Source organism: Tachyglossus aculeatus, chromosome X1 (assembly GCF_015852505.1).
Source record: "Tachyglossus aculeatus isolate mTacAcu1 chromosome X1, mTacAcu1.pri, whole genome shotgun sequence".
In the NCBI taxonomy this organism is placed as follows: Eukaryota; Metazoa; Chordata; class Mammalia; order Monotremata; family Tachyglossidae; genus Tachyglossus; species Tachyglossus aculeatus.
Genome location: NC_052101.1, coordinates 54,679,163 through 54,703,213, shown reverse-complemented (window position 1 = coordinate 54,703,213; position 24,051 = coordinate 54,679,163). Strand labels below are relative to the sequence as shown.

The 24,051-nt window shown below is 47.6% G+C and overlaps 1 protein-coding gene across 1 annotated transcript in view; it reads left to right on the top strand.

Annotated features, from left to right (window-relative positions):
• The window catches only part of FGD5 (FYVE, RhoGEF and PH domain containing 5), a 173,244-nt gene that overhangs the window by 71,525 nt on the left and 77,668 nt on the right, over positions 1-24,051 (top strand). The window contains exons 3-5 of the mRNA XM_038740647.1: positions 1,424-1,553; positions 18,328-18,386; positions 18,501-18,531. Coding sequence (XP_038596575.1) covers positions 1,424-1,553; positions 18,328-18,386; positions 18,501-18,531 — 220 coding nt within the window. The remainder of the gene's footprint in view (positions 1-1,423; positions 1,554-18,327; positions 18,387-18,500; positions 18,532-24,051) is intronic.

Sequence of the window (24,051 nt, the reverse complement as noted above, 5' to 3'; positions counted from 1 at the left end):
TGCCGTTTTTCACGTGACTGCCTCTGGGCTTGAGAGTACAGTTAGAGAAACCCTGTCTCCAGTTGGGCCCCCTGAGAGGGGGAATTCAAGAGAACAGAAAGATATACGACTGTGCAAGACCACTATTGTAGAGGGAGGAGAGAGGAAGTGGTGGGTTAAAGGACTTACCGAGGGTGGAGTTGAGCAAGACAGAGTCTAGAAAGTGCTGTGAGTGAGGCAGAGCACTCAGAGAGAACAGCCCAAGCTTTTTGTTTTACTGTTCCGACTTCAGGACGCAGTGTCCAGCTGATTTCCCACCTTTCGTATTTTATGAGGGTTCCTCAAGCAGTCAGCCGGCGCCACCATCCATTAATTGCACAGATCAGCTTGTAGGAGAAAGTGAGAGTCCTCTCCCCTTCCTCCCACCTCCTCCAAGGTCTGGGGCCGAGCCCTTGACTCAGCCAATTTAAAAAGCACTAGGTCTCTATTTCTGCCCTGCTGGTCCCAGGCTGGTGTCTTAGAGTGAGAAAGACTGTTCAGAAAGACTCCCATACCCGCTTCCCCAGTCCTTTCCAAGACCAGTTGTGCTTAACATTCTAGTCTTGGGGAAATGATAACCTTTCTGGAAAGGACAGAGAAATTGCTCAGCATCAATAATCCAGGCCAAGTGCAAACAGCCTCCAAAAGGGGATCCTGCTGTAATCACACTGCTCATGTGTGTGTTGAATGCTTATGGTCCTTAAGTCACAGCATATTCATATTTCTTTCCAATATTTCTCTGAGAGGTTGATATTCCCATGTAACTTGTCAGGTTTGAAATATGGAATGGAATGAATAAAGTTCAAATTTTTTTTTCAACCCTTCTTTAAGAAGTTTGAGATTGCCAAGGATTTTTCCCCGCTCATAACCTTTCCAAGATTCCATTTGTCGTCTCCTGGAGGAAACTTCCTAGATTCAGGAGAAAGAGGCAAGTAGGGCAGGGGTGAGGCAATTCCTGTCTGTCATCTCCAAAGCAGAAATGAAGCCAATTCTGCCCTGGGGTATTTGTTGAAAATAAATAGATTTTCAGCAAAGACTCTAGGATTCTTCTCTCTTTGGAAAATGAGGTAGTAAACTGAGAGAGTCCTGGAATTAGAATCACTCCCACAAAGATCATCCAGTTGGGTGAAATTCCAGGGAGAAACTGGACCCAGAGGTCCTCAATTAAAACATCTGTCCCCAACTCAAATCGGACTTCCCACGGGATCGAAAACGTTTTGTAGATTTCCACCTCTCTCACCTGCCACCCCCACACTGCACCCACCCAATACCCTGGTTTCCCAGGAGTGTTTCAAGATGGTGATCACAGGTCAGACATGGTGGTAACGGATCCAAAGCGGTGCAGTCAAAATGAGGCAGGGAAGGGTCCCTGACTCTAATCTGTCTTTGTGTCTTTCCTTCACAGTGCCTACACAGAGCCCTACAAGGTTTGTCCCATTTCCGTGTTCCCTGTGGAAGATATCACATCAGACGAGGAACAGAAAAGCTCAGAAGAGGAGGAGAGCTGCCAGAGAGATCCCAGCCTCATCCCCAAGGTAGGATGGGGTGAGGGGACTGGTTTTCCAGAAAAGAAGGTTTTGGAGGGGAGTGTCACTGTGCAGTATGCTGTCCCCCAAAACATTTTAGGCTTCTGAACACTCAGTGTTTCATTGACAATTTTGCAGACCCTGAATGCTGGTAGACCTGGGTAGCCATGGAGGATTCCTGATAATAGAGCAGTCTTTAGGTCTGAAGGGGTATGCCCATACGACCTGCTAGGGAACTCAGTGGGAGCTGGGAAGGACAATATTTAGCAGCCCCCAGTGCGGTGGAAATCTAGATGGTAGGGCTACTTGTTGCTCACAATAGCAAACCAGGCATATGGGTCACAAGAGGAGACCTTTCACAGGGAGGAAAAGATATGGTAACCAAGGCGACCTGAAATTCTTTCAGTATTCCTTCTCTCGGAAGAGTTGATCCGAACTGAAAACTAAATGTTTGTTGTGGACTTTCTTCCTTTTATAAATGAACCTATGATGGATTCTTTAAAGAGCCCACAAACTTCACTCCTCTAATGCCAACCTACTCACCGTACCTCGATTTCATCTATTTCACTGCTGCCCTCTCACCCATATCATGCTTCTGGCCTGGAACACCCTCCCTTTTCGTATCCTATAGATAATTACTCTCCCCACCTTCAAAACCTTATTGAAGGCACATCTCTTCCAAGAGGCCTTCCCTGACTTTCCTCTTATCCTACTCCCTTCTGCATCACCCTGACTTGCTCCCTTCATTCACCACCCCGACCCCAGCCCCACAGCACTTATGTACATATCCATAATTTATTTATTTCTATTATCTGTCTCCCCCTCTAGACTGTAAGCTCACTGTGGGCAGAGAATGTGTCTGTTATATTGCTGTGTACTGTACTCTCGCCAGTGCTTAGTGAAGTGCTCTGCAAACAGTAAGCACTCAATAAATACAGTTGATTGATTGGAGGAGTGGAAACTTCCTCTGCTCTTATGCCCACCCAAGTCAAACCCAGCAGCCTAGGATTTAATGTGAGTGACTGCAAGAAAGCAAAAATGAATCAAGACAGAAAGTGAAAGTGACCCATTGATTTTCCAAGTCATTACTGAGGGGGGAGTCAAGACAAAACCAGCCAGTGGAAATTGCAAAATGTAAATTTCATTCTAAAAACTATTTTGGTTTAAGAAGCCTGTGATAGCATGAGTAACTCAGAGAACTTTCCGTGGTCTTGCTCTACCTCTTGCCCGGGTTTCTTGGGAGTTGATTAATTATAATGAAGCACTAACTCATTTGGCATTTCCAGACCAGTACTGAGTACTCCAGACCTGAATATATTTAGCAGGTGACGTGATGTCTCTCTGGTCTCAAATGGAATTTTTTCCAGGTTGGAAGATGCTAGTCACTAAAGTATCTAGCATCTCACGAGCACCTACCTGAAAGCTCTCTGGAGCCAAAGCATTTTTTTGGAAGGAGGGGCCCAAGAACACACGTTCAAATAAGTTCCCATCTTTGAGACTATGTCCCAACCACATCCGTTCCCTACTCAAAACCCTGCTGGAGCTCAATGACAAGTCAAGGGACTCCTAGCTGTTTTACTGGCCAGAAAAGCCTCAAAGCCTTCTCCAAGAGGGCTTAGACTCTCAGAAGTACCTGAGGGTCCTAAAGCCCTCAGTTTCTTCCTTATGAGCTGGCAAGCTGGGATTTTTAGGGCTCACTGAAAAGCAGCCCCAGAAATTCACCCTTCACTTTGCCACCACCTTCAGATAAGCACCAGAAATGATTTGAGAATAATCTGGAGTCTAGCCAGCCAGTTCTTCAGGAACACTGGTTGCTCGTGGTTTTGAGAGGATTCACTCCTTCCCTTTCCCCTCCACTTTCATGTAACGTGTCTTCAGGCAAGCACAAGCCTGCTTGGAGCTTGTGACAGTTACAAGTGACAGTGACAGCTAATCCCTCTGCTGATCCCAGACTCTGAAGTTAGTAATCTTAACCAGCTTTTATCAACTAGTGCACTTAACCGAAATGTTCTTAATTAGGTGATTTCTGTAAATAAAATCCAGATTCCAGAACTTCCTTTCCCTCAAACAGATATATTCACCCCAGGGGTAACCGCCCCTGTCCCCAGGACCTTCTTACTCCCCTACAAGTAGTTCTGATTAATTTCTTCTGGTATATTTCCCCCAGTTGCTGCTTTCAGCCTCTCTCAGGAAACCTCAGTTTTCATGTTCACCCCCTCTGGTCTTCCCCTCTGGATTTCATTCATTCATTCATTCAATCATATTTATTGAGCACTTACTGTATGCAGAGCACTGTACTAAGCGCTTGGGAAGTACAAGTTGGCAACATATAGAGAAGGTCTCTACCCAACACGGGCTCATTTCCAGACAAGACAGGTTGAACACTGCTGCTGATCCTCTTGATTGCTTCCTCCACACTAACTTAAAAAGGCCTTGGAACTACTTCTCCAATTAGCTAGCCCCCCTCCCTCTTTTCCTTAATCCTCCCTCTGATTGGCCCTGTTCCAGGTGACACACTCAGATAAGTGATTGACCTCTTCTGCAGATAGCTTTCCTTTTAGGAGGAGGTACTCAGGAGGGAGTGGCTTCATCTAGCAGAAACTTCTGAGCTTCTTTCCCTGTCTCCAGGTATGGGGCTAAGTAAAGTAACTGTCACAAGCTCCAAGTCATCCCTTGTGTCAGTTCAAAACTTTTAACATGTGGTTATTGTGGTAATAATATTTATTAAGTGTGGAGCACCTGGATGGACAATTAGACATGGCCTCAGTCCCTCTAGGGGGACTCACAATCTTAGGCCCTCAATGAACTGTCTCTCTCTGCCATCTTGTTGCCCACTGACAGTCTAGAGAAAGTCAGTTCCAAGCCTCCGGTAAAGGCTAAGAATAGTTTATTCACTATGGATTCCTTTCTCATCCACCCCTGTTTCTCCTAGAAATCTGTTAGCAATAGGCCTCATAGACTTGCTTGTGGGCCAGGTGGTTCCCAAGATGTCAGGAAGCCTCTTGTGACTGACATTTAATAACTAGAAGTCATAAAGAGCCCCGACTTACCAGACACCTTTCTCATACTCTTTCTTTGTTCCCATACTTTCCTTTTCTTCTACCTTCCTTACACTCACACTCTTAGCAGATTCAGGAATGCGATCTAGATCAGCAACTTTGGTGTGGCCACATAGGGCCCAGGAGTAGCTGAAGAGACAAGCTCCCGTTCTGTAATCTCTAAGTTCCCTTCTGGATCCATACCCTACCACTCTGTCTCTTTCATCAGCTGGCCACTCGTGGCCTGTCTTGGTCAGGTGCAGCTAGAGTTACCTGGGCAGTCTTGCACACTCCGACTTGGAGTCTTGCCTGAGCTGTCTGGCTGTTCAGGAAGGCTCCTGCCACGTGAGTAAGTGGAGTCTGAGTTCCTCCAGAAAAATGGCTGGCCATCTGCCCACAGCTCCCTGCCAGGACCACAGCAACCGTTGCTGCCCTGCAATGGGCAACTGATCGCAAAAACAACAGCTGAGAACCCAGATTGGGCTTTCTGAGCCTTGTGGGAAACAAGATGGGAGGGTAGGCATAGGGAAACTGGGACATTAATATTTCTGAAGCACTTTCCGAAACCACTGACCACTTTTTCCCACCAGTTGGACCTCCACCCCCCGAGCTCTCTCTTTCTCTCCTCCCATCTTGCCCTCCCATTCTTCTCTTTTTTTTCTCCCTTTCCCTCTTCTTCTCCTTCACTCTTCCTCTGCACTGCCTTCAGCCCCTCAGCCTATTCTCCTGAAGTAGTCAATGTAGTACTCGCTGATGTGCCCTAAAGCCCTGCCGGTGTCCCTTAGCACTAAAAACCTGGAAGGTTGAAAATAAGAGGAGTCTTAGGTCCAGATCCCCAGCTATGCCATGCCTCAGTACAGAGAACAGACTGAGAACTGAGTCCTGGAACTGACCTTTATCACCTTGGAGAATGAAAGTTGAGGAAATAGAGAGATTTATAAGGCTTGTACTTCCCAAGCACTTAGTACAGGGCTCTGCACACAGTTAAGTGCTCAATAAATACGACTGAATGAAATGAATGAAGTAGCAAAAGGTTCTGGGCCCTTCCCCACTCTGCAGCTCAAGATGGATAACTTCTAGCAGGGGGTCTCTTCTCTGGAGTCCTTTGTCTGAGATGGAGAGGGACGGGGCGCCCCCCATCTTACAAACTACACTCTGTAATCATCTCTTGGTGGCAAGACCTTTATGGCTTTGTATTTTTTTTTCTTTTTTAAGGCATTTGTTAAGCACTTACTATGTGCCTGGCACTATACTGAGTGCTTGGATGGATACAGGGTAATCTGGTTGGACACAGTCCCTTTCACACATAGGGCTCACAGTCCTAAACCCCATTTTACAGATGAAGTAACCGAGGCACAGAGAAATTAAATGGCTTGCCCAAGGTCACACAGCAGACAAGTGGTGGAGCCAGGATTAGAACTCAGGTCCTCTGACTCCCAGGCCCATGTCCTTTACACTAGATCTCACTGCTTCAGAGCCACCATGATATGCAGCCTCGTCTCTGTTCACATTCTGAGGACTAAGAGTGTACTCTTAGAATCTGAACATATTCATATTAGAGAAGCAGCCTGGCTTAGTGGAAAGAGCCTGGGCTTGGGAGTTAGAGGTCATGGGTTCTAATCCCGGCTCCGCCAATTGTCAGCTGTGTGACTTTGGGCACGTTACTTCACTTCTCTGGGCCTTGGTTACCTCATCTGTAAAATGGGGATTAAGATTGTGAGCCCCATGTGGGACAACCTGATTTCCTTGTATCTACCCCCAGCGCTTAGAACAGTGCTTGGCACATAGGAAGCGCTTAACAAATACCATCATTATTATTATTATTCAATTTATCACCAAATCCTGTCAGCTCAACCTTTACAATATCACAAAAATCCACCCTTTATTCTCCATATGAACTGCTACCATGTCAATCCAAGGATTTATCCCACCTCTCTAGACTGTAAACTTGTTATGGGCAGGGAACATATCTGGTCATTCGGTTGTATTATACTCTCCCAAGCACTTAGTACAACGCTCTGCACATAGTAAATGCTCAATAAATACCATTGATTGATTGATCCCACCTTGGTTACTGCATTATAATCGATCAACCTCCTTGTATCAGCCTCCTTGCTGACCTCCCAGCCTGCTGTCTCTCCTCACTTCAGTCCATACTTCACTCTGCTGCCCAGATCATTTTTCTACAAAAACATTCAGTCCATGTTTCCCCACTCATCAAGAACCTCCAGTGGTTTTCCATCCACCTCTGCATCGAACAGAAACTCCTTAGTGTGGGCTTTAAAGCACTCAATTTGCCTTGCCCTCTCCAACCTTACTTCTTGGATTTCCAACTACACCCCAGCCTGCACACTTCGTTCCTCTAATGCCAATCCCTATCTCACCACTGACCTTTCACCCACATTTGCCTGTGGCCTGGAACTCACTCCCCCATCCTATCCATCAGATGATCCCTCTCCCCACCTTCAAAGCCTTATTAAAAGCACATCTCCTCCAAGAGGCCTTCCCCGATTAGGCCCTCATTTCCTCTTCTCCCACTTCCCTTCTGTGTTGCCCTGGCACTTGGATTTGCACCCTGTATTCACCCCCACCCTCAGACCCACAGCACGTAATTTATTCATATCATTATCTGTCTCCCCCTGTAGATTGTAAGTTCATTGTGGACACAGAACATGTTTGCCAACTCTGCTGTATTGTATTCTCCCAAGCGCACAGTACAGTGCTCTGCTCATGGTAGACACTCAGTAAATATGATTGATTAATTGATCTAACACCTTCCAACCGGTATTCTTCTAAAAGAGTGGGGACCCACAGTCCAACTGAGTTAGGGAGATTGGTCAAACCAAGAAAACTCAGGGGAAAAGGTGAAAAAAATAAATTTTCCTGCTCCCATTATGGAGAAAATAGGGGCTTTATGGCTCTCTGAAAAAAAAATATACTAAAAGACCATTCAAATGCTTTGACAAGAAGTCTAAAGGGAGAAGGGGGTGACTCTGGGGAATCATCCAGGGAAATTGCCACACTGAAAATGATGGTGATTCCTTATGCCCTTCTGGCACTCCTTGATCCCCTTCCCCCCATTCCCCTCCCCTCCCCCCGTGGCCTATGTACGGTGGCAGCTGTTGCCAGACACAGGGTGTGGAGCTGTTCTGGCTTGGCTTATGTCTTTAAAGAATCCTGGCATTGGGTTACATTTTCCTCCCTAACCCTTCTCTCCTTCCCTCCTCCCTTCCTCCTGGGCTTTGAACACAAATCTTCTAGGCACCACAGGATCATTGGCTCTTGTGTCAAAGAGTAACGTTACTGTGATGAAGTGCGGAAGAATTGTCAAGAAGTGATGCATTCTCTTTGTAGCAAAATCCAGGCCGTCAAGTCTTCCGTGCGGCGCTAGACAGCTCCTGAGCACGGAAGAGTCTCGAGGCACTGTCACTTGGGGAGAGTTGGCGGCAGTCAGCACCTGAAATAGCAGCATGGCTTTGGAAACGAGATCAGCTCATTTTGTGCCGCCCAGAGTCTGGGGGCTTTCCCCGGAGGAGCTGGAGCTGGGACAGTAAACAAAAGGGGAGGGTCGGTTGGGGTGGGTTTTGTTCTCCATTTGTTTTTACCTGGAAGAAGATTTGCTGGGGAGAGACATCCAACCATCTATTAGATAAGGTCCTCTTGCTTCAGCTGAAAAGTGTGATGCTGGCTGGCCCTGGCAGTGCTGAATGGATTGTTAACCCCCTGAGAAAAGCAGCTTATGACTTAGGAAGGAGAGAGAAAAGAGTGAGGGCAAATCCTTGCTCTCTCTGTTCTTTTCATCAGAAGTTGTTTAGGCTTCTGACGTTTCTCTCTTTAACCCTTTCCCTTTGGCTACGTTTCCCCTTGACTCTCTTTCTTTACCTTAGACAGATGATTGGCAGGGGAGAGCTAGCTGTCCCAGGTGAGGCAGCTATCATTTAACATCCACAGTTCCAGCCAGTCCAGCCTTTACTCCCCCTTCCCTTCCCCCACCCCCCGCCACAACCATCAGAGAGTTACCCTTGACCCCCTCACCCCATGAGCAGAGGCTTCTCTGCTTTCTGCTAAACTAGTTAGAGGTTTCTCTGGGGCCGTCCCTCATGTGCACGTCTGGTGCATATGTACTTATTTCATTAGCTTGGCCCCGGAAGCTGATGGTCTGCTCTGCAGCCCAGAGCCCAATGTTAGGTGGTGGACTCATAGTCTTGATTTGGCCTTCTTCCCAACCCCAATATTTTCAATCTTAAATCCCATTTGGGGATCGTCAGGAAAAACCCTAAACTTGGCTTGGCCTGGACGAGAACTTAGTCTGAGTTCCAGTTTTTCCAGCTCTGGGGCCTCCATCAAGACTCAACTTGTTTCCTTTGGTAGGTGATGAGTGAACTATTTCTCCCAGAAACTAGTAAGTCCTCCTTGCCTTGCTGACTTTGATCCTCTGTTCTGGCTTTATCTAAATATGAAGCTTCCGGAAGCTCCCGGAAGCCTCATGGCAATTCCCCATACATGAAATCCCTCGCCTTTACACTCTCCGGGTTTCTGCCTCCCCAGCTGTAACAGAGTTGGTGCTTCCTGTCTCATAAAGGTACACCGAGAGATTTCACAGAGCACAACGGTGTGGTCCTGCATCTGTAAGATGCTCTGATTCCTGTAGGAGATAGAGGTTGTTAGCGGGGTGGGGAGAGCAGTGGAAAAACTTTGGTTCAGTGCTTTGCAAGGGAACCAGTAGAACGGAGTCAGGTTCATCTGCCTCTGAGGACCCTCTGGTCCAGTAGTACTTTCAGCATACCACTGGCCTGTTGGGTGGTGTGCTAAGAAAAGTACCAAGGAGGGAATGCTATTCAGATTAACACCTTAACCTTCCTCACCTACTGAAGACCCTGGGGAAAGGGCAACCACATCCAGAAGTCTTGCACAGGAGGCCCAAAATAAGCTGTTCTGCTCCCGGGATCCTGGTCCTTGTATTTACAGCCATTGAAGTGAGGAAGATGGGCAGAAGGACATTCAGAACAGTGACCACTGCTTAGAACAGTGCTTGACAAATACCATCATTATTATGAAAGACGTGGGAGTGCCTGTTGGGAGTTGCCTGATGAAGTGATTCTGCAAGTCTGAGTGATCCAGCCTGTGTGTGTGTGTGTGTGTGTGTGTGTGTGTGTGTCTGTGTCTGTGTCTGTGTCTGTGTCTATCTCTCTCTTTTTCCCATCGTGCACACACACAAAGTTTAAGTTAAAGAAAAAAGCAACAGGCTTAAAAATAGACCCAGCCGTAAATGGAGGTATTCATAGCTCTGCTGCCAAGTCGTCCCTCTGCTGAGAATGAGTCTGGCTTTCCTGTCCTTGGGGGCTTGTGAAGGATGTAGTAGCAGAAGAGCAAATATCAGCTCCCCAAGGATCATAGCAGCGGCAGCAGCCACCACCCTGTCTGTGCCTTGGTCACTGAGGCCAAAGTATCTGGCCCAGTTACCACCCCCCAAGAGCTCAGCCTTCATATCACATGACTGGAAAGTTGTAGTGGGTTGGAATAGGAGAAAATGCTCAGAGACTCTAAGAAACAAGTTCTACCCCTTCTCTGCCTGCCTCTGTTGCATTGAAACCGAGGCTGTTTCCCATTCTGAAAGTCCCAGATCAAACAGTGAATCAATCAGTCGTTGTGTGCAGAGCACTATACTAAGCACTTGGGAGAGTACAACAGACTGGGTAGACCGGTTCCCTGCCCACCAGCAGCTTATGAGAAGCAGCATGGCTTAGTGGAAAGCGTATGGGCTTGGGAGTCAGAGGTCGTGGTTTCTAATCCCGCCTCTGCCACTTAGCTGCTGTGTGACTTTGGGCAAGTCACTTAGCTTCTGTGTGCCTCAGTTACATCATCTGTAAAATGGGGATTAAAAGTGTGAGGCCCAAGTGGGACAACCCAATTACCCTGTATCTACTCCAGCGCTTAGAACAGTGCTTGGCACATAGTAAGCGCTTAGCAAATACTATAATTTTTGTTACAGTGTGCGTTGACATGAAACAGGCAACTGAGGCAGTCACTTGATGCATTGGGCTGGCCTCTTGGTCCCTCCAGAGGTCTTAATCTGATGATCCCTGGAGTGACAGCTGTCAGGATAGAGCCCTCCAAATGACACCCAAATCTACATCTCTGCCCCTGCTCTCTCTCCCTCCCTCCAGGCTCGTATCTCCTCCTGCCTTCGGGACATCTCCATCTGGATGTCTGCCCGCCATCTAAAGCTCAGTGTGTCCAAGACTGAGAAGTTCCTTATCTTCCCTTCCAAACGCTGTCCTCTCCCTGACTTTCCCGTCACTGTAGACGGCACTACCATCCTTCCCATCTCACAAGCCCACAACGTTGGTGTCATCCTCGACCCCGTTCTCTCATTCACCCCACACATCCAATCTGTCACCAAAACCTGCCGGTCTCACCTCCACAACATCGCCAAGATCTGCCCTTTCCTCTCCATCCAAACCGCTACCTTGCTGGTTCAATCTCTCATCCTATCCCGACTAGATTACTGCATCAGCCTCCTCTCTGATCTCCCATCCTCCTGTCTCTCCCCGCTTCAGTCTATACTTCACTCTGCTGCCCGGATTATCTTTGTACAGAAACGCTCTGGGCATGTTACTCCCTTCCTAAAAAATCTCCAGTGGTTGCCTGTCAACCTACGAATCAAGCAAAAACTCCTCATTCTCGGCTTCAAGGCTCTCCATCACCTCACCCCCTCCTACCTCACTTCCCTTCTCTCCTTCTACAGCCCAGCCCGCACCCTCTGCTCCTCTGCCGCTAACCTCCTCAATGTGCCTCGTTCTTGCCTGTCCCACCATCGACTCTTGGCCCACGAACTTCCCCTGGCCTGGAATGCCCTCCCTCCACACATCCGCCAAACTAGCTCTCTTTCTCCCTTCGAAACCCTACTGAGAGCTCACCTCCTCCAGGAGGCCTTTCCAGACTAAGCCCCCTTTTTCCTCTCCTCCTCCCCATCCCCCTACCTCTGCTGTACCTCCTTCCCCTCCCCACAGCACTTCTATATATTTGTACATATTTACTACTATTTACTACTATTCTATTTATTTTACTTGTACATATTTACTACTCTGCTTATTTTGTTAATGATGTGCATATAACTATAACTCTATTTATTCTGATGGATTTGACACCTGTCTACATGTTTTGTTTTGTTGTCTGTCTCCCCCTTCTAGACTGTGAGCCCATTGATGGGTAGGGAACCATCTCTATATGTTGCCGACTTGTATTTCCCAAGCACTTAATACAGTGCTCTACACATAGTAAGCGCTCAATAAATACAATTGACTGAATGAATGAATGACTAAAAGATCCCCAGTCACTTCCTCAGTGCTTCCCCCTATTTCTCAGGAGGCTCTTACCTTTGGAAATGTACCAAACTCAGTCTGAGTGATCTCAAATGTCTCTACTGCCATCCCCAACAGCTCCCAACTTCCAATTTTTCCACTCTGGGCTCAGAATAGTTACTGGGTTAATTGAAATCCTGCCAGCCATGTCTTTCCTGGCCTTAGGGGCTTCTGCTGCCCTAGCTCCTACTCTCTCTTTCTCCTTGTTGATAAGCGGGGATGGAATTCTGGTGATAAATCACCATCAATAAAACTCATTCTCTTGACATTTTCTTATTGACCCCATGAAATCATTATCCTCACTTCACCAAGGAGGAAACTGAGTCCCCCAGACATTCAGTAGATTGCTTCAAGTTGTAAAGAGATCAAGTATCGGAGGTAAACCTAGGACTCATGGTTCCAGAATATCAGGTGTAATAATAACCACTGTGGTATTTGTTAAGCCCTTACTATGTACCAAGAACTGTACTAAGTGCTGGGGTAGATACAAGATTTTCTGGTCCCATCTGTGGCTCACAGGTGCTGCCTCTCACCCCATTGGATACAATGGTAACTGTCCCGAGTCCAACCTTGAACCTTTAGCTCTTGGGCGGAATCTGGGTTCTGAAGCAAATAAATAAGGCAGCAAATAAACTAGGAGGCCTGAACCCCCACCCAGCTCTGTACCCAGTACATGAAAACTGTGCAGTTCCTTTGCACAGAGGGGTCCATGAAAAGACCAAAGGGATTTCCAACTAGGTGGTAGGATGAAGACTCAACAGGCTGCAGCGCTTCCGAGGAGATGGATAGGATCCAGAGAGCCAACCCCTGTGAGACACAGCTCCAGGTGGAGGAAGGTCCCATCCAGAACAGCATGATACAACACGGCATAGCACAACATAGCCCAGGACAGAACCCCTTGCCACCACAGGTTCACTGCACGGACAGATTTTTGCCCTTTCTTATCTCTTTCTGCTGGGTGGGATTGGTTTCCAGGCCCCATTAATCATTCTGTTTGGCAAACCTCTAACCCCCAAGAATCGAAAGAGAAGCCAAAACAATTGTGAATTGGGTTTGGGAAGAGAAAAAAATGATATGTGCCTTTTTTGAAAGCAGCAGATTTTGACCACTGAGACAGGAAAGGGAGTCCTTGAGTTGTGGGGGCTCAAGGTTAGGTTTCAGAAGTGGCCTTGATTCAGAGAATATCACTTTCCCCCTCAGGAACCCATTTTGCCAGTCCCTAAAATGGACTCCTAAACCTACCCCCTAAGGAAATTAGAGCCTGGTTCAGTGTGGAGCTTTAGAAGACAAGTCCCCAGATTGCCACCTTCTTTCTTGTACCCTCGGAAACAGCTCTGAGTCCTTTTCCTAATGCACTGAACCTAATAGAGGAGGAGAGGAACATGATCTGAGAACTAGCCCAATTTCCACTCTGCTGCTGCCCCAGGGAAGCAACTTCCAGTCACCCCCTGGGGAACTGGACCTCAAATGTGTATGTGGGAAAACCGTCATCCATCGTCTAAAGTTACATTCCCTGGCCTCCGGAGAGGGGTCAGAGTCAGGACCCAACCATTTGGCCCAGCTGTTGGCTAGTCCTAGGTGTCCATCTAGACAATAATAATAGTAATAATGGCATTTGTTAAGCACTTACTATGTGCCAGGCACTGTACTAAGTGCAACAACCCCACCTCCCCCTCTTCTTCAGAGCTCCCACAAATTAACATCACAGGTAGTTCTCTTGGTGAGGACTGACTTACGGAGCCCTCCTAGCTTCATTTCCAGGAGTATGTGCCCCTCCCCCTAACCCTTACTTCCAAGAGTTCTGAGCCCTGATATGGCTTGCTGATAGGACCCCAAAAGACAGATGGGGTTTAGTTGGGCCATAATGCTAAGCACTAGCCAATAGTTTTCATTTTCTAATTTTTGTCATAGGTACTCCTCTCTGGCTGGCAGTGAGATGAGATCAACAAATTACATAAGACCAGAAGCTGCCAATGTAGTTTCACTGCTTGACCTTTCCTGATCTATATATTGAGCCACCTGAACCACATAGTGTTTCAGAGAAGTCTGTTCCTCAGAGTGGGAAAGGACAAAGAGAAAGGACACTGAGTTTTGGACACCTCCTTCCCTCCCTTGTGTCAATGTTGGATTCTTGTACTTCCCCAGATGGACCTCACTCTTCCGTTTCTTTTAGGTAGTTGTAGATAGCAGGGTTTGGTGATGAAAACTGACATCTGTTCTTCTTCTTCTGGTTCTGAAATCCGAAACCGTCCCTGACTCTATGTACCCAGGTCTGAATTCAAAGAAAGAGGGTGTGGAGTCTTCCAGACAGAAAGTGGTCTGAAAAAACTGGAAAAAGTGTTCTTGGCTCTACCATTGGAATGGAAGTCAGGCTGACCTCCAAGCTTCAGTTGTTGTTCTTGCTCTTTTCATCTCTTTCTCCTTGTTCTCCTTCTCTTCCTCCTGATTCTCCTACTCCTCTTCCACCCCTTCTTCCTCTTCTTTACCTCCTTTCTCTTCTTCCACATCTCAAGTTGTAACAACTTCCTATTGGGGTTGAGAGGTTGGGGGCTGGGCTTTGGAAGCATAAAATTAGTCCCTGGGGCTGATTCTACCCTCACACTTGCTGGAGGTGCCTCAACTTCCAGAGCCCTCGAGTAGCCCTAGACTTGGACCGAAAGAGTGATGCCCTACTGGGAGCTGAGCTAGTCATGGTAGGGTCAGCCCATCAGTCCTGGAGGAGTTCTGAATTTAGAGGAGCAAATCCAAATAACACCTACCATGAAGGCTGGAGTTTATTTCACACGAGAAATATATTCTCCTATCACTTGTGGAAACCAGGCATCTCATTGCAGGATCATACCACTTCTGGTATCAACCAAGAGTTTTCGACTGGGGCTTTTTGGCTAGGGAGAGAGGAATAGCTTTTATTGGATATGGATAGTGTTTTATCTTTACAATTGTTTTGGCCATCCTTTTGCTGATTCCTCAGCAAAAGGGACAAAGGGACAATAGCCCTATTTTGCAGATGGCACTAAGAAGGGCAACACCTCCCTCCAGGTAACACAGAGAGCCAAGGGCAGTAGTGGAGTTAGAATAGGGAGCTTCAGGGTACATCCCCACCCTGTCCCTCTGATCCTGCTGGACCTGGGGAATTGGCATCTGAAACATAAGGGTTTAGATCACTGAGGCACAAAAGGCCTACCCCAACCCAGCACCCTGGAGGAGACAGCCTCCGCCATGGTCAGTTGTATGTTTTTCTAAATGCAGAAAAGTGAGTCGGCTGAGCAACAGAAAATAACAAAGCTTCATGCTGAGAGCTGGGTTGGCTGACGTAGACACCCATCCTCTCCTTCTCTCTGCATGAAAATGCACCGAGAGGATACATTCCACAGGATGCAGAGGATTCACAGTGAAAGGGATGTCAGTGTGAATCACGGATCAGAGGGAATTGATCAGTAGCTAAAAGGAATAGAAACCAAGGTGCTGTGGGGTGAGCAGCAGGGTAGGGTTTGTTGGGGGTGGAAGGTGGAGAGCAGGGAGCATCATTCAGACAGCAGTCCCCTTGCCCCAGGCTGGAAAGGCAAAGAAACTCAGCTGAGCGAGGCCATGAGAAAAGATGCCAACCAGTTTACCATAGGAATGCTATAGGGAAGAGCTTTTGTACTTCCCAAGCGCTTAGTACAGTGCTCTGCACACAGTAAGCACTCAATAAATATGATTGAATGAATGAATGAATGCATGTAAGGCCACGTAGGGGGGTAGGCTGGGTTCTCCTGCCAGGATGTCCTGGAAGGAGGCTGACAATCCTTTCCGAGTTGGAGTGTAGGGTTGGGGGAGGGTGGGGCCAGGAAACAATGAGGACAGTGCCTATTAGGAAAGTGCACCCTTTGAACAAGGATCTTGCAGGCCTGGCATTCGGAATCTCAAAATCAGAGCAGCCCTGAAGCCATTAGGGGCAACTGATCACCAAGTGCCCTCCCTCCAGACCAAAATATTGGCATGAAGTATCAGAGCTTCCCCACAGGAACATGTCTCCCTCCTTCCCACTTTAGCTCTTCACTTTCAGTAAGCTGTGCTCCAAGGGGAATATTGGCCTTCCCCATCATTGGACATTTTCAAATGTGGCCTGGGTCCAGTATTGGCTGTGGGATCAGAGCCCCATGACAGCGACCTTAGCTGCTGCAGTTGGAGTCTAGTTCTTACCGGAAGGTTTTCCTCTTGGGGAACAGACCGAGGTGATTCCTTCTGAAGCTCAGAATTGGGAGGGAAGCCCGTCAAAGGCTGTCGTTTGCTGCTAGGAGGATGGGGCTGGGGGAGGGGAGAGGCTGAGATCCCTGTTCTTCTACTTGAATTGCCACTACTGTGGTGTAAGAAGAACCTGTTTGGGGGCCATATATCAGCTTCATTCTGGGGCATCCTATGCGCTGGCAGAGGAGTGGGGGGCGAATTGGCCACCCAGCAAGGAGACCCTGCCCTGCACAAGTCTCCTGGAGAAGACTGAGACTTCACCCCTCTGCTCCAGCTGGTTACAGAGGTCAAAGGGTCAGGCCCCTCAGCATTGATCCGCTGCCACAGAGCCCAGCAGCAGAAGCCTGGGAAGGAAATGTGGGAATAGGCTGGCCGCCTGGGACAAAAAGGAGATAATAAAGATCAGACCCATGAAAAGAGGTGGCCACTTGATCTGATTTTAATATACCACTTGGGCTTTGTTTTAGAAACCTGATAGTGGAGGGACTGCATGCCCCCTCCCTTCTGGACGGGGAGGAGGCCCCGTTATTCCCAGAAGTCTGTCTCTGGACACTGTCGTCAGCCTCCAAGTTCATTTCCTGGTTAAACAAACAGCAATTAAATAACGCAAGGAGGGCAACGCCCAGAGACAGTGTCTCAGAACTCGCCTGAGACGGCTCACGTGACCCCAGGGGCCCCCGGGGTTTTGTCTCTCTCCTGGTGAAGACGTATTAATCATCACCGAAGTTACAAAAGCGCGACACTTCGTATACAAGAATTGAGAGCAGAGCCTGGCAGGAACGACCCAGAGCACGCCTCATTTTGGCAATGCCGGCCTTGGCAAGGAAGGACCCTGGCCGTAGGGGACGTGCAGAGTGGCCAGTCCTGAGGCCACGCCATCCAGAAATAAAACGTCTTTCTCAACGGCTTTGTTATGACTGCTGGTGGAAGGGTGGTGGAAAGAAAAAGCAGAATGCATCCTGCACTGATGCTCTGGGAGGGGCTGGTATCTCTAGTACAGGCCAAGGATCACATGCTGTTTGCCTGGGCCTCTCTGCCATTGGCCAGGTTCCAGAGTACTTGCCCCTTGGGTAGTCAACCTCTTAGGTAGCTAGGTCCCGCATGTCTGAGTAGAAGGCACTGAAGCAGGAAAGTGCCAAGTTCCTTAACACCAGATACACATGCTCTGCTCCTTTCCCAAGTGTGGTGTGCTTGGTACAGTGTGGTTTTCACTGATCAGGGAGAGCACGTTTCTCCCTGAGCATGCAGCTCCCTAAGTAATTAACTAATTAATTCATGATTCATAAGTACTTCCTGTGGGCCAGGCACTGTACTGAGCGTTGGGGTGGATTCAGTGTAAGCAGGTTGGATGGTCCCTATCCCACATGGGGCCCCCATTTTAAGTCAGAGGGAGGAGGATTTAATCCCCATTTGATAGATGAGGTAACTGAGGCATAGAGAAGTGAAGTGATTTGCCCAAGGTCACACAGCAGACGAGTGAATACGATTGAATGAATGAATGAGTGGCAGAGCCGGGATTAGAAACTAGGTCCTCTGGCTCCAAGGCTCAGGATTTTTCTGTTAGGCCACACTGCCATTTCCCGATGCCATTTCCTCACCTCAGCATCCACCGGATTGATTGACCCGTGCTCTATGTAGAACACAGCACTAGGTACCTGGGAGAATTACTAAAAGGAAAATATAGTTCCTGCCCTCAAGGAGCTTGTGATCTAATGGGTGAGATGGTTTAATCACAAAAGCACAACAATACAAGCGGATCAAAAAGTGCAGCTCCAAAGGCACGAAACTGACCAGAGTGAATGTTCAAATTTTATTCATTCATTCATTCAATCGTACTTATTGAGTGCTTACTGTGTGCAGAGCATTGTACTAAGCACTTAATAAGCTGCACTTGCTAAATACTTACTTACTAAGCTGTACTTACCCCGACAGCTTTCATGTGGCATTTTGGAATGATGTGTCGATATCCAAAAAATGAATAGGTACAAATGATCCTTAAAAATCTATTTGAAATACACCTTCAATCCATCCCATCAGTTGGCATTAACAGCAGTGATCTGTTTCACAGCCCAGTCATTCCTGTCTCCCATTTGTGGAATGCAGCACTCTCTAATGCCTGTGGTTTCTGGTTGTTATATGTTTTTTCAACAGAAGGATGGACAGTCCAGAGCTTATATCATCGCTCAGGAGCTAGTGTCCTCGGAGAAAACGTGAGTCCACAGCAATAGCCTGGCTTTGCACTTGTAAATAAAATGTCATTTCATCCTCAGTCTGTTCCACGTGGACTTAATGGCAACTAACGAAACTCCTGTCTCCTTCTACAGATATGTGGAGATGCTCCAGCGCTTGCATATGGTGAGTAAATCATTTTAATAATTAAAATATAATTGTCCTTTTGCTAGGTGGTGATCTAGGAAGCAGAAAAACCCTGAGGAGACAGAGGTGAATTCTATTAGGAGTGTTTTACAATGGCAAAGGTTTCACAGAAGCATTTAGCTAAAATCTGCCTTCTGATAAACTCTTTCTGGAGGGGAGGGATGCTGTTGGTGCCTCTTCTCTAGACATTCTTCTAGGGGGAAAATTGTTCTTCCCTTCCGAACCCGATGATTTGGGTGGAGAAAGCACACGCACCGCTCTGTCAAGGAGATGTTTGCTGGGCCTAGTCGCTGGTACAGTCAGTCAATGAATCAATGGTATTTATTGAGCGCTTAGTGTGCAGAGTGCTGTACTAAGCGCTCGGCAGAGTATAGTACGATGGAGTCGGTAGACATGATCCCTGCCCATGAGGAGCTTACAGTCTACAGCGGGGAAGATAGACATTAAGAGGTGAAGGTAGTCAAGCAGGCAAAGTGAGCCCTGGAGCAGAGTAAGCTAATAGAGCATCTAGAGGGGTCAGGGAGAGGATGTCAGAAAAGACTCTTAAGGCGGAGGGGGGCATTGTGGAGAGCATCTCAGTCTTGGGGATCAGGATGCCTGGGTTCTGACTCTGCCACTGACTCAGTGGGTGGCACTGGGCACAACACTTCGGGTTTCTGTGCTTTGGTTTCACCTTTCAGGGAACAAAGCCACCCATCTCCCTCTGTTCCTCTCCGGAGACATTGTGGGGATTACTGCCTCTGAGAGGCTTTTCACTCCTTGCAGAAAGGACAGAGAAGAGATTGTTAGGCCCATTGGATGGGAAATACCCCTCTGAGAGAGTGATATGGTAGAATATGGGGGAACAACAGAAGGTACTCTGATGCTGCTTCTGCTGCTGCTTAGCCTAGTTTACTCCTCTCTCCAGGAAGTCCTCCATAGACCCTAATTGAAAGGAAGAGCCATCACCCCTTTAGGGGCAGGGCAAAGCACTCTGTTCCAAAAACTTTGCTGACCAGCTTTTGGGTGGACTGTACTGCAGGTGGGGCTCAAATGAAAGACCCTCCTGTTTTGGAGGCCATGACTTCCCCAAAGATCCCAAAGAAAGTCCTAGCCCAGGAATTGTACACCCCGGGGCCAAGGCTTCTCTCTGCTGGAAGTTGCTGTCTGCAAATCTTGTAGCTGGATGACACCCCCTGAAACCAGAAAGATTTTCTTGACCAGAATTCCCCCGCTGAGTAAGAGGCTCTAGCTGCGAGACTGCTAGGAAGGGGGAGTGCCTGGGTCAGAGAAAGCAAATTAGCAGCCAGGATGGAGTGCTTTAGTAACAAGGAAGGACCACCTCAGCAATGGGGAGATAATGAGGAGGGAGCTTCTCATTAACCAGCAAAAAAATCCTAACAAGGACAGATCATGTCAGGAGAAAGAACCCGACCTTATCCGGGCTGTAACGGGGATGGGACACAGCAGCGACCAAGGCAAAAGGACCAAATGGATTAGTTGTGACTCATTAGGTGAGAGGCTTGATTACGTCAAGGCATCAAGGATGAGGACCCTGGGTATCCAGGTAACCAGGATGAAGCTCCTTGATTAAATGGGGAACAGAGACGGCAAATAATCCTTAGGTGGCTAATACTTTGGGCATTTTTCCGGCCTGCATTTGCAATCAGCAAGGCACACAGAAAGCTGTCTGTGACCATAGGCTGCACCCTGACCTTCTTTGCTTCCCATGGGATCATGGGGTTTTGGAGAAGAGGCTATGGATTATACCGTGCAACTGTCACATCAAACACCAATTCAAGTTTCAAGACTTGGGATCGGGGAAGCGCGGCATACCCAACCAGCTCATCAGGCAAGTCCGCTTCAAATCAGGAAGAGATTGTCAGTCTAGGGGCCTATTGGAAAGAGATCCTAACAAGGATAGGCTTCATCTGAAATGAGGACAGTATCCTTTTGCTGTCACTCAGCCATGACCACATGGTTTTTCTCTTTAAAAAGCAAGTTTTATGTAGAGGGTTTGATTTGAGGGGAAATTGCCAGGTATTGAGCCTCCAGGCGTCCCCTGTTCCTGCCTGGAAGATCTATTTGGTAAAGCCAGGAAATGGCATTCTCTCTTTCCTTCTCACATTTGCTTCTGAGCTGGCAACTGGATCCAGGGGACAGGGCTTTTGTTTTATGAGTTTGCTAAGAGGGTTTTAACTGAGAAACTTCCATGTGTGTGTGCACCACTTCCTGCCAGTTGGAAAGCATCCTAAACCACTGGTAATCCATAATAATACAATAAAAAGAGAGAGCCCCATAAAACTCACAACTCATAAACTAGTTACGGGAAATTCTGGTCCAGAGCTATATTTATCAACTTCAGAGCTTAAAAGCTACCTTGTAGAATTAAAGAAATAAAATTATAAGGGTCCCCGTACCTGACCCTGGAAAGTTAATGTGGATTGACTATCTCCCCAAAGGTAAATTCATCACAGGTGAGGTTTTGGCAGAGACATACGCACCGAGGCATCCCTTAGCCTGTGACAAGGACTGTACAGGATTTCTTAGACGTTCCCTGACCCAACTCATTCCTCCACCCAGGCTCTAAGTCCCCCTGACCATCAAGTCTGGGGTGACCACATCTTCTGTCTCACTCATCCCCTGGGCAGGGCCAAAGTTTTCAACAATTGGGGTCACACCTGGATTTCAACTCTAGGTGGCCATATTTGAGTTCCATGCTCCTATATGAGGAATCTGCTCTCTGTTTCCTGATGCTTACCACGTTCATTCAATCGTATTTATTGAGCGCATACTGTGTGCAGAGCACTGTACTAAGTACTTGGGAAGTATAAGTTGGCAACATATAGAGATGGTCCCTACCCAACAGCGGGCTCACAGTCTAGAAGGGGGAGACAGACAACAAAACAAAACATATTAACAAAATAAAATATTTATTATTCTATTTAGAATAAATAGGTACAAATAAAATAAATAGAGTAATAAATACATACAAACATATATACATATATACAGGTGCTGTGGGGAGGGGAAGGAGGTAAGGCTGGGGGGTGGGGAGGGGGAAGAGGGAGAGAGGAAGGAGAGGCTCAGTATAGGAAGGCCTCCTCCTCCTCATCATCATCATCATCAATCGTATTTATTGAGCGCTTACTATGTGCAGAGCACTGTACTAAGCCCTTGGGAAGTACAAATTGGCAAGATATAGAGACAGTCCCTACCCAACAGTGGGCTCACAGTCTAAAAGGGGGAGACAGAGAACAAAACCAAACATACTAACAAAATAAAATAAATAGGATAGATATGTACAAGTAAAATAAATAAATAAATAAATAGAGTAATAAATATGTACAACCATATATACATATATACAGGTGCTGTGGGGAAGGGAAGGAGGTAAGATGGGGGGGTTGGAGAGGGGGACGAGGGGGAGAGGAAGGAAGGGGCTCAGTCTGGAAAGGCCTCCTGGAGGAGGTGAGCTCTCAGCAGGGCCTTGAAGGGAGGAAGAGAGCTAGCTTGGCGGATGGGCAGAGGGAGGGCATTCCAGGCCCGGGGGATGACGTGGGCTGGGGGTCGATGGCGGGACAGGCGAGAACGAGGTACGGTGAGGAGATTAGCAGCGGGGGAGCGGAGGGTGCGGGCTGGGCAGTAGAAGGAGAGAAGGGAGGTTAGGTAGGAGGGGGCAAGGTGATGGAGAGCCTTGAAGCCCAGGGTGAGGAGTTTTTCCCTGATGTGTAGGTTGATTGGTAGCCACTGGAGATTTTTGAGGAGGGGAGTAACATGCCCAGAGCATTTCTGCACAAAGACGATCTGGGCAGCGGGGTGAACTATGGATTGAAGTGGGGAGAGACAAGAGGATGGGATATCGGAGAGGAGGCTGATGCAGTAATCCCATCGGGATAGGAAGAGAGATTGAATGAGCAGAGTAGCGGTTTGGATGGAGAGGAAAGGGCAGATCTTGGGAATGTTGCGGAGGTGAGACCGGCAGGTTTTGGTGACGGATTGGATGTGAGGGGTGAACAAGAGAGCAGAGTCGAGGATGACACCAAGGTTGCGGGCTTGTGAGACGGGAAGGATGGTAGTGCTGTCAACAGTGATGGAAAAGTCAGGGAAAGGGCAGGGTTTGGGAGGGAAGATAAGGAGTTCAGTCTTGGACATGTTGAGTTTTAGATGGCGGGCAGACATCCAGATGGAGATGTCCTGAAGGCAGGAGGAGATACAAGCCTGGAGGGAGGGAGAGAGAGCAGGGGCAGAGATGTAGATTTGGGTGTCATCGGCATAGAGATGATAGTTGAAGCCGTGAGAACGAATGAGTTCACCAAGGGAGTGAGTGTAGATAGAGAACAGAAGGGGACCAAGAACTGACCCTCGAGGAACCCCTACAGTAAGGGGATGGGAGGGGGAGGAGGAGCCCGCAAAAGAGACTGAGAATGAACGGCGGGAGAGATAAGAGGAGAACCAGGAGAGGACGGAGTCTGTGAAGCCAAGGTTGGATAGCGTGTTGAGGAGAAGGGGGTGGTCCAATGAGGCTGGGATTAACAGGGGGTGCTTTTGCCAGTGGGTGAACAACACCTGGAGTTTCTGTTTGGTGTCATGGTGCAAAGTTACCATGACAGGACATTCAGGATAGTGCCCATCAGGATTCTAATTAGATGTCTGGCTTGAGAGAAGCAGAGTAGCCCAGTGAAAAGAACACAGAATTGGGAATCAGGAGACTCGGGAGGTTCTAGTCTGCTGATGTGACCTTGAGCAAGCCACATGACTTCCCTGTGCCTCAATTTCCTCATCTGTAATGTGGGCATAAAATATCTATTCTCTCTCCCTCTTAGAATATGAGCCCCATATGGGACAAAGACTGGGTCTGATCTGATTATTTTGTATATACCCCATGCTTGGCACATAGTAAATGCTTAACAAATACCACAGCTATTAAGGCGAGAGGCCTTAATTATTCAGCTAAATGAACTATGGTTATTGTTTCACCAGCACATTTTGTCAGGACAATTTTAATTTTCCTGATTCTTGACCCTAAATAAGCAACCCTACCAAGATTTCTGTGTGTGTATATATGCGTGTGCATGTGTGTATGTTTGGTCGGGGGGCTCAGGGAGAGACAAGAGAGGAGGGCAGTGTTCATCACTTTCTGTGGCCATGGTTTTCCAGTACTAGCAACAAGACTCAAGTCCTATATAGTCTCCCTATAAAGACACATACTTATCCACTTCCTAGGCCTCTCACCCCTTCCCCATTACTCCATTGCATTGATCCTGGAGGATGGAGTGAACTGCACCCTTTGTGAAGCAGCATAGTCTAATGGAAAGAGCACAGGCTCTGGAGTCAGAGGATCTGGGTTCTAATTCTGGCTCTGCCACTTCTTCTGTGACCTTGGGTGAGTCACTTGACTTCTCTGTGCCTCAGTTTCCTCATCTGAAAAATGGGGATTCAAAACCTGTTTCATGTGGGACAGGGACTGTGTCTGAACTGATTATCTTAGTTCTTGGCACATACCAAAATGATCATTAT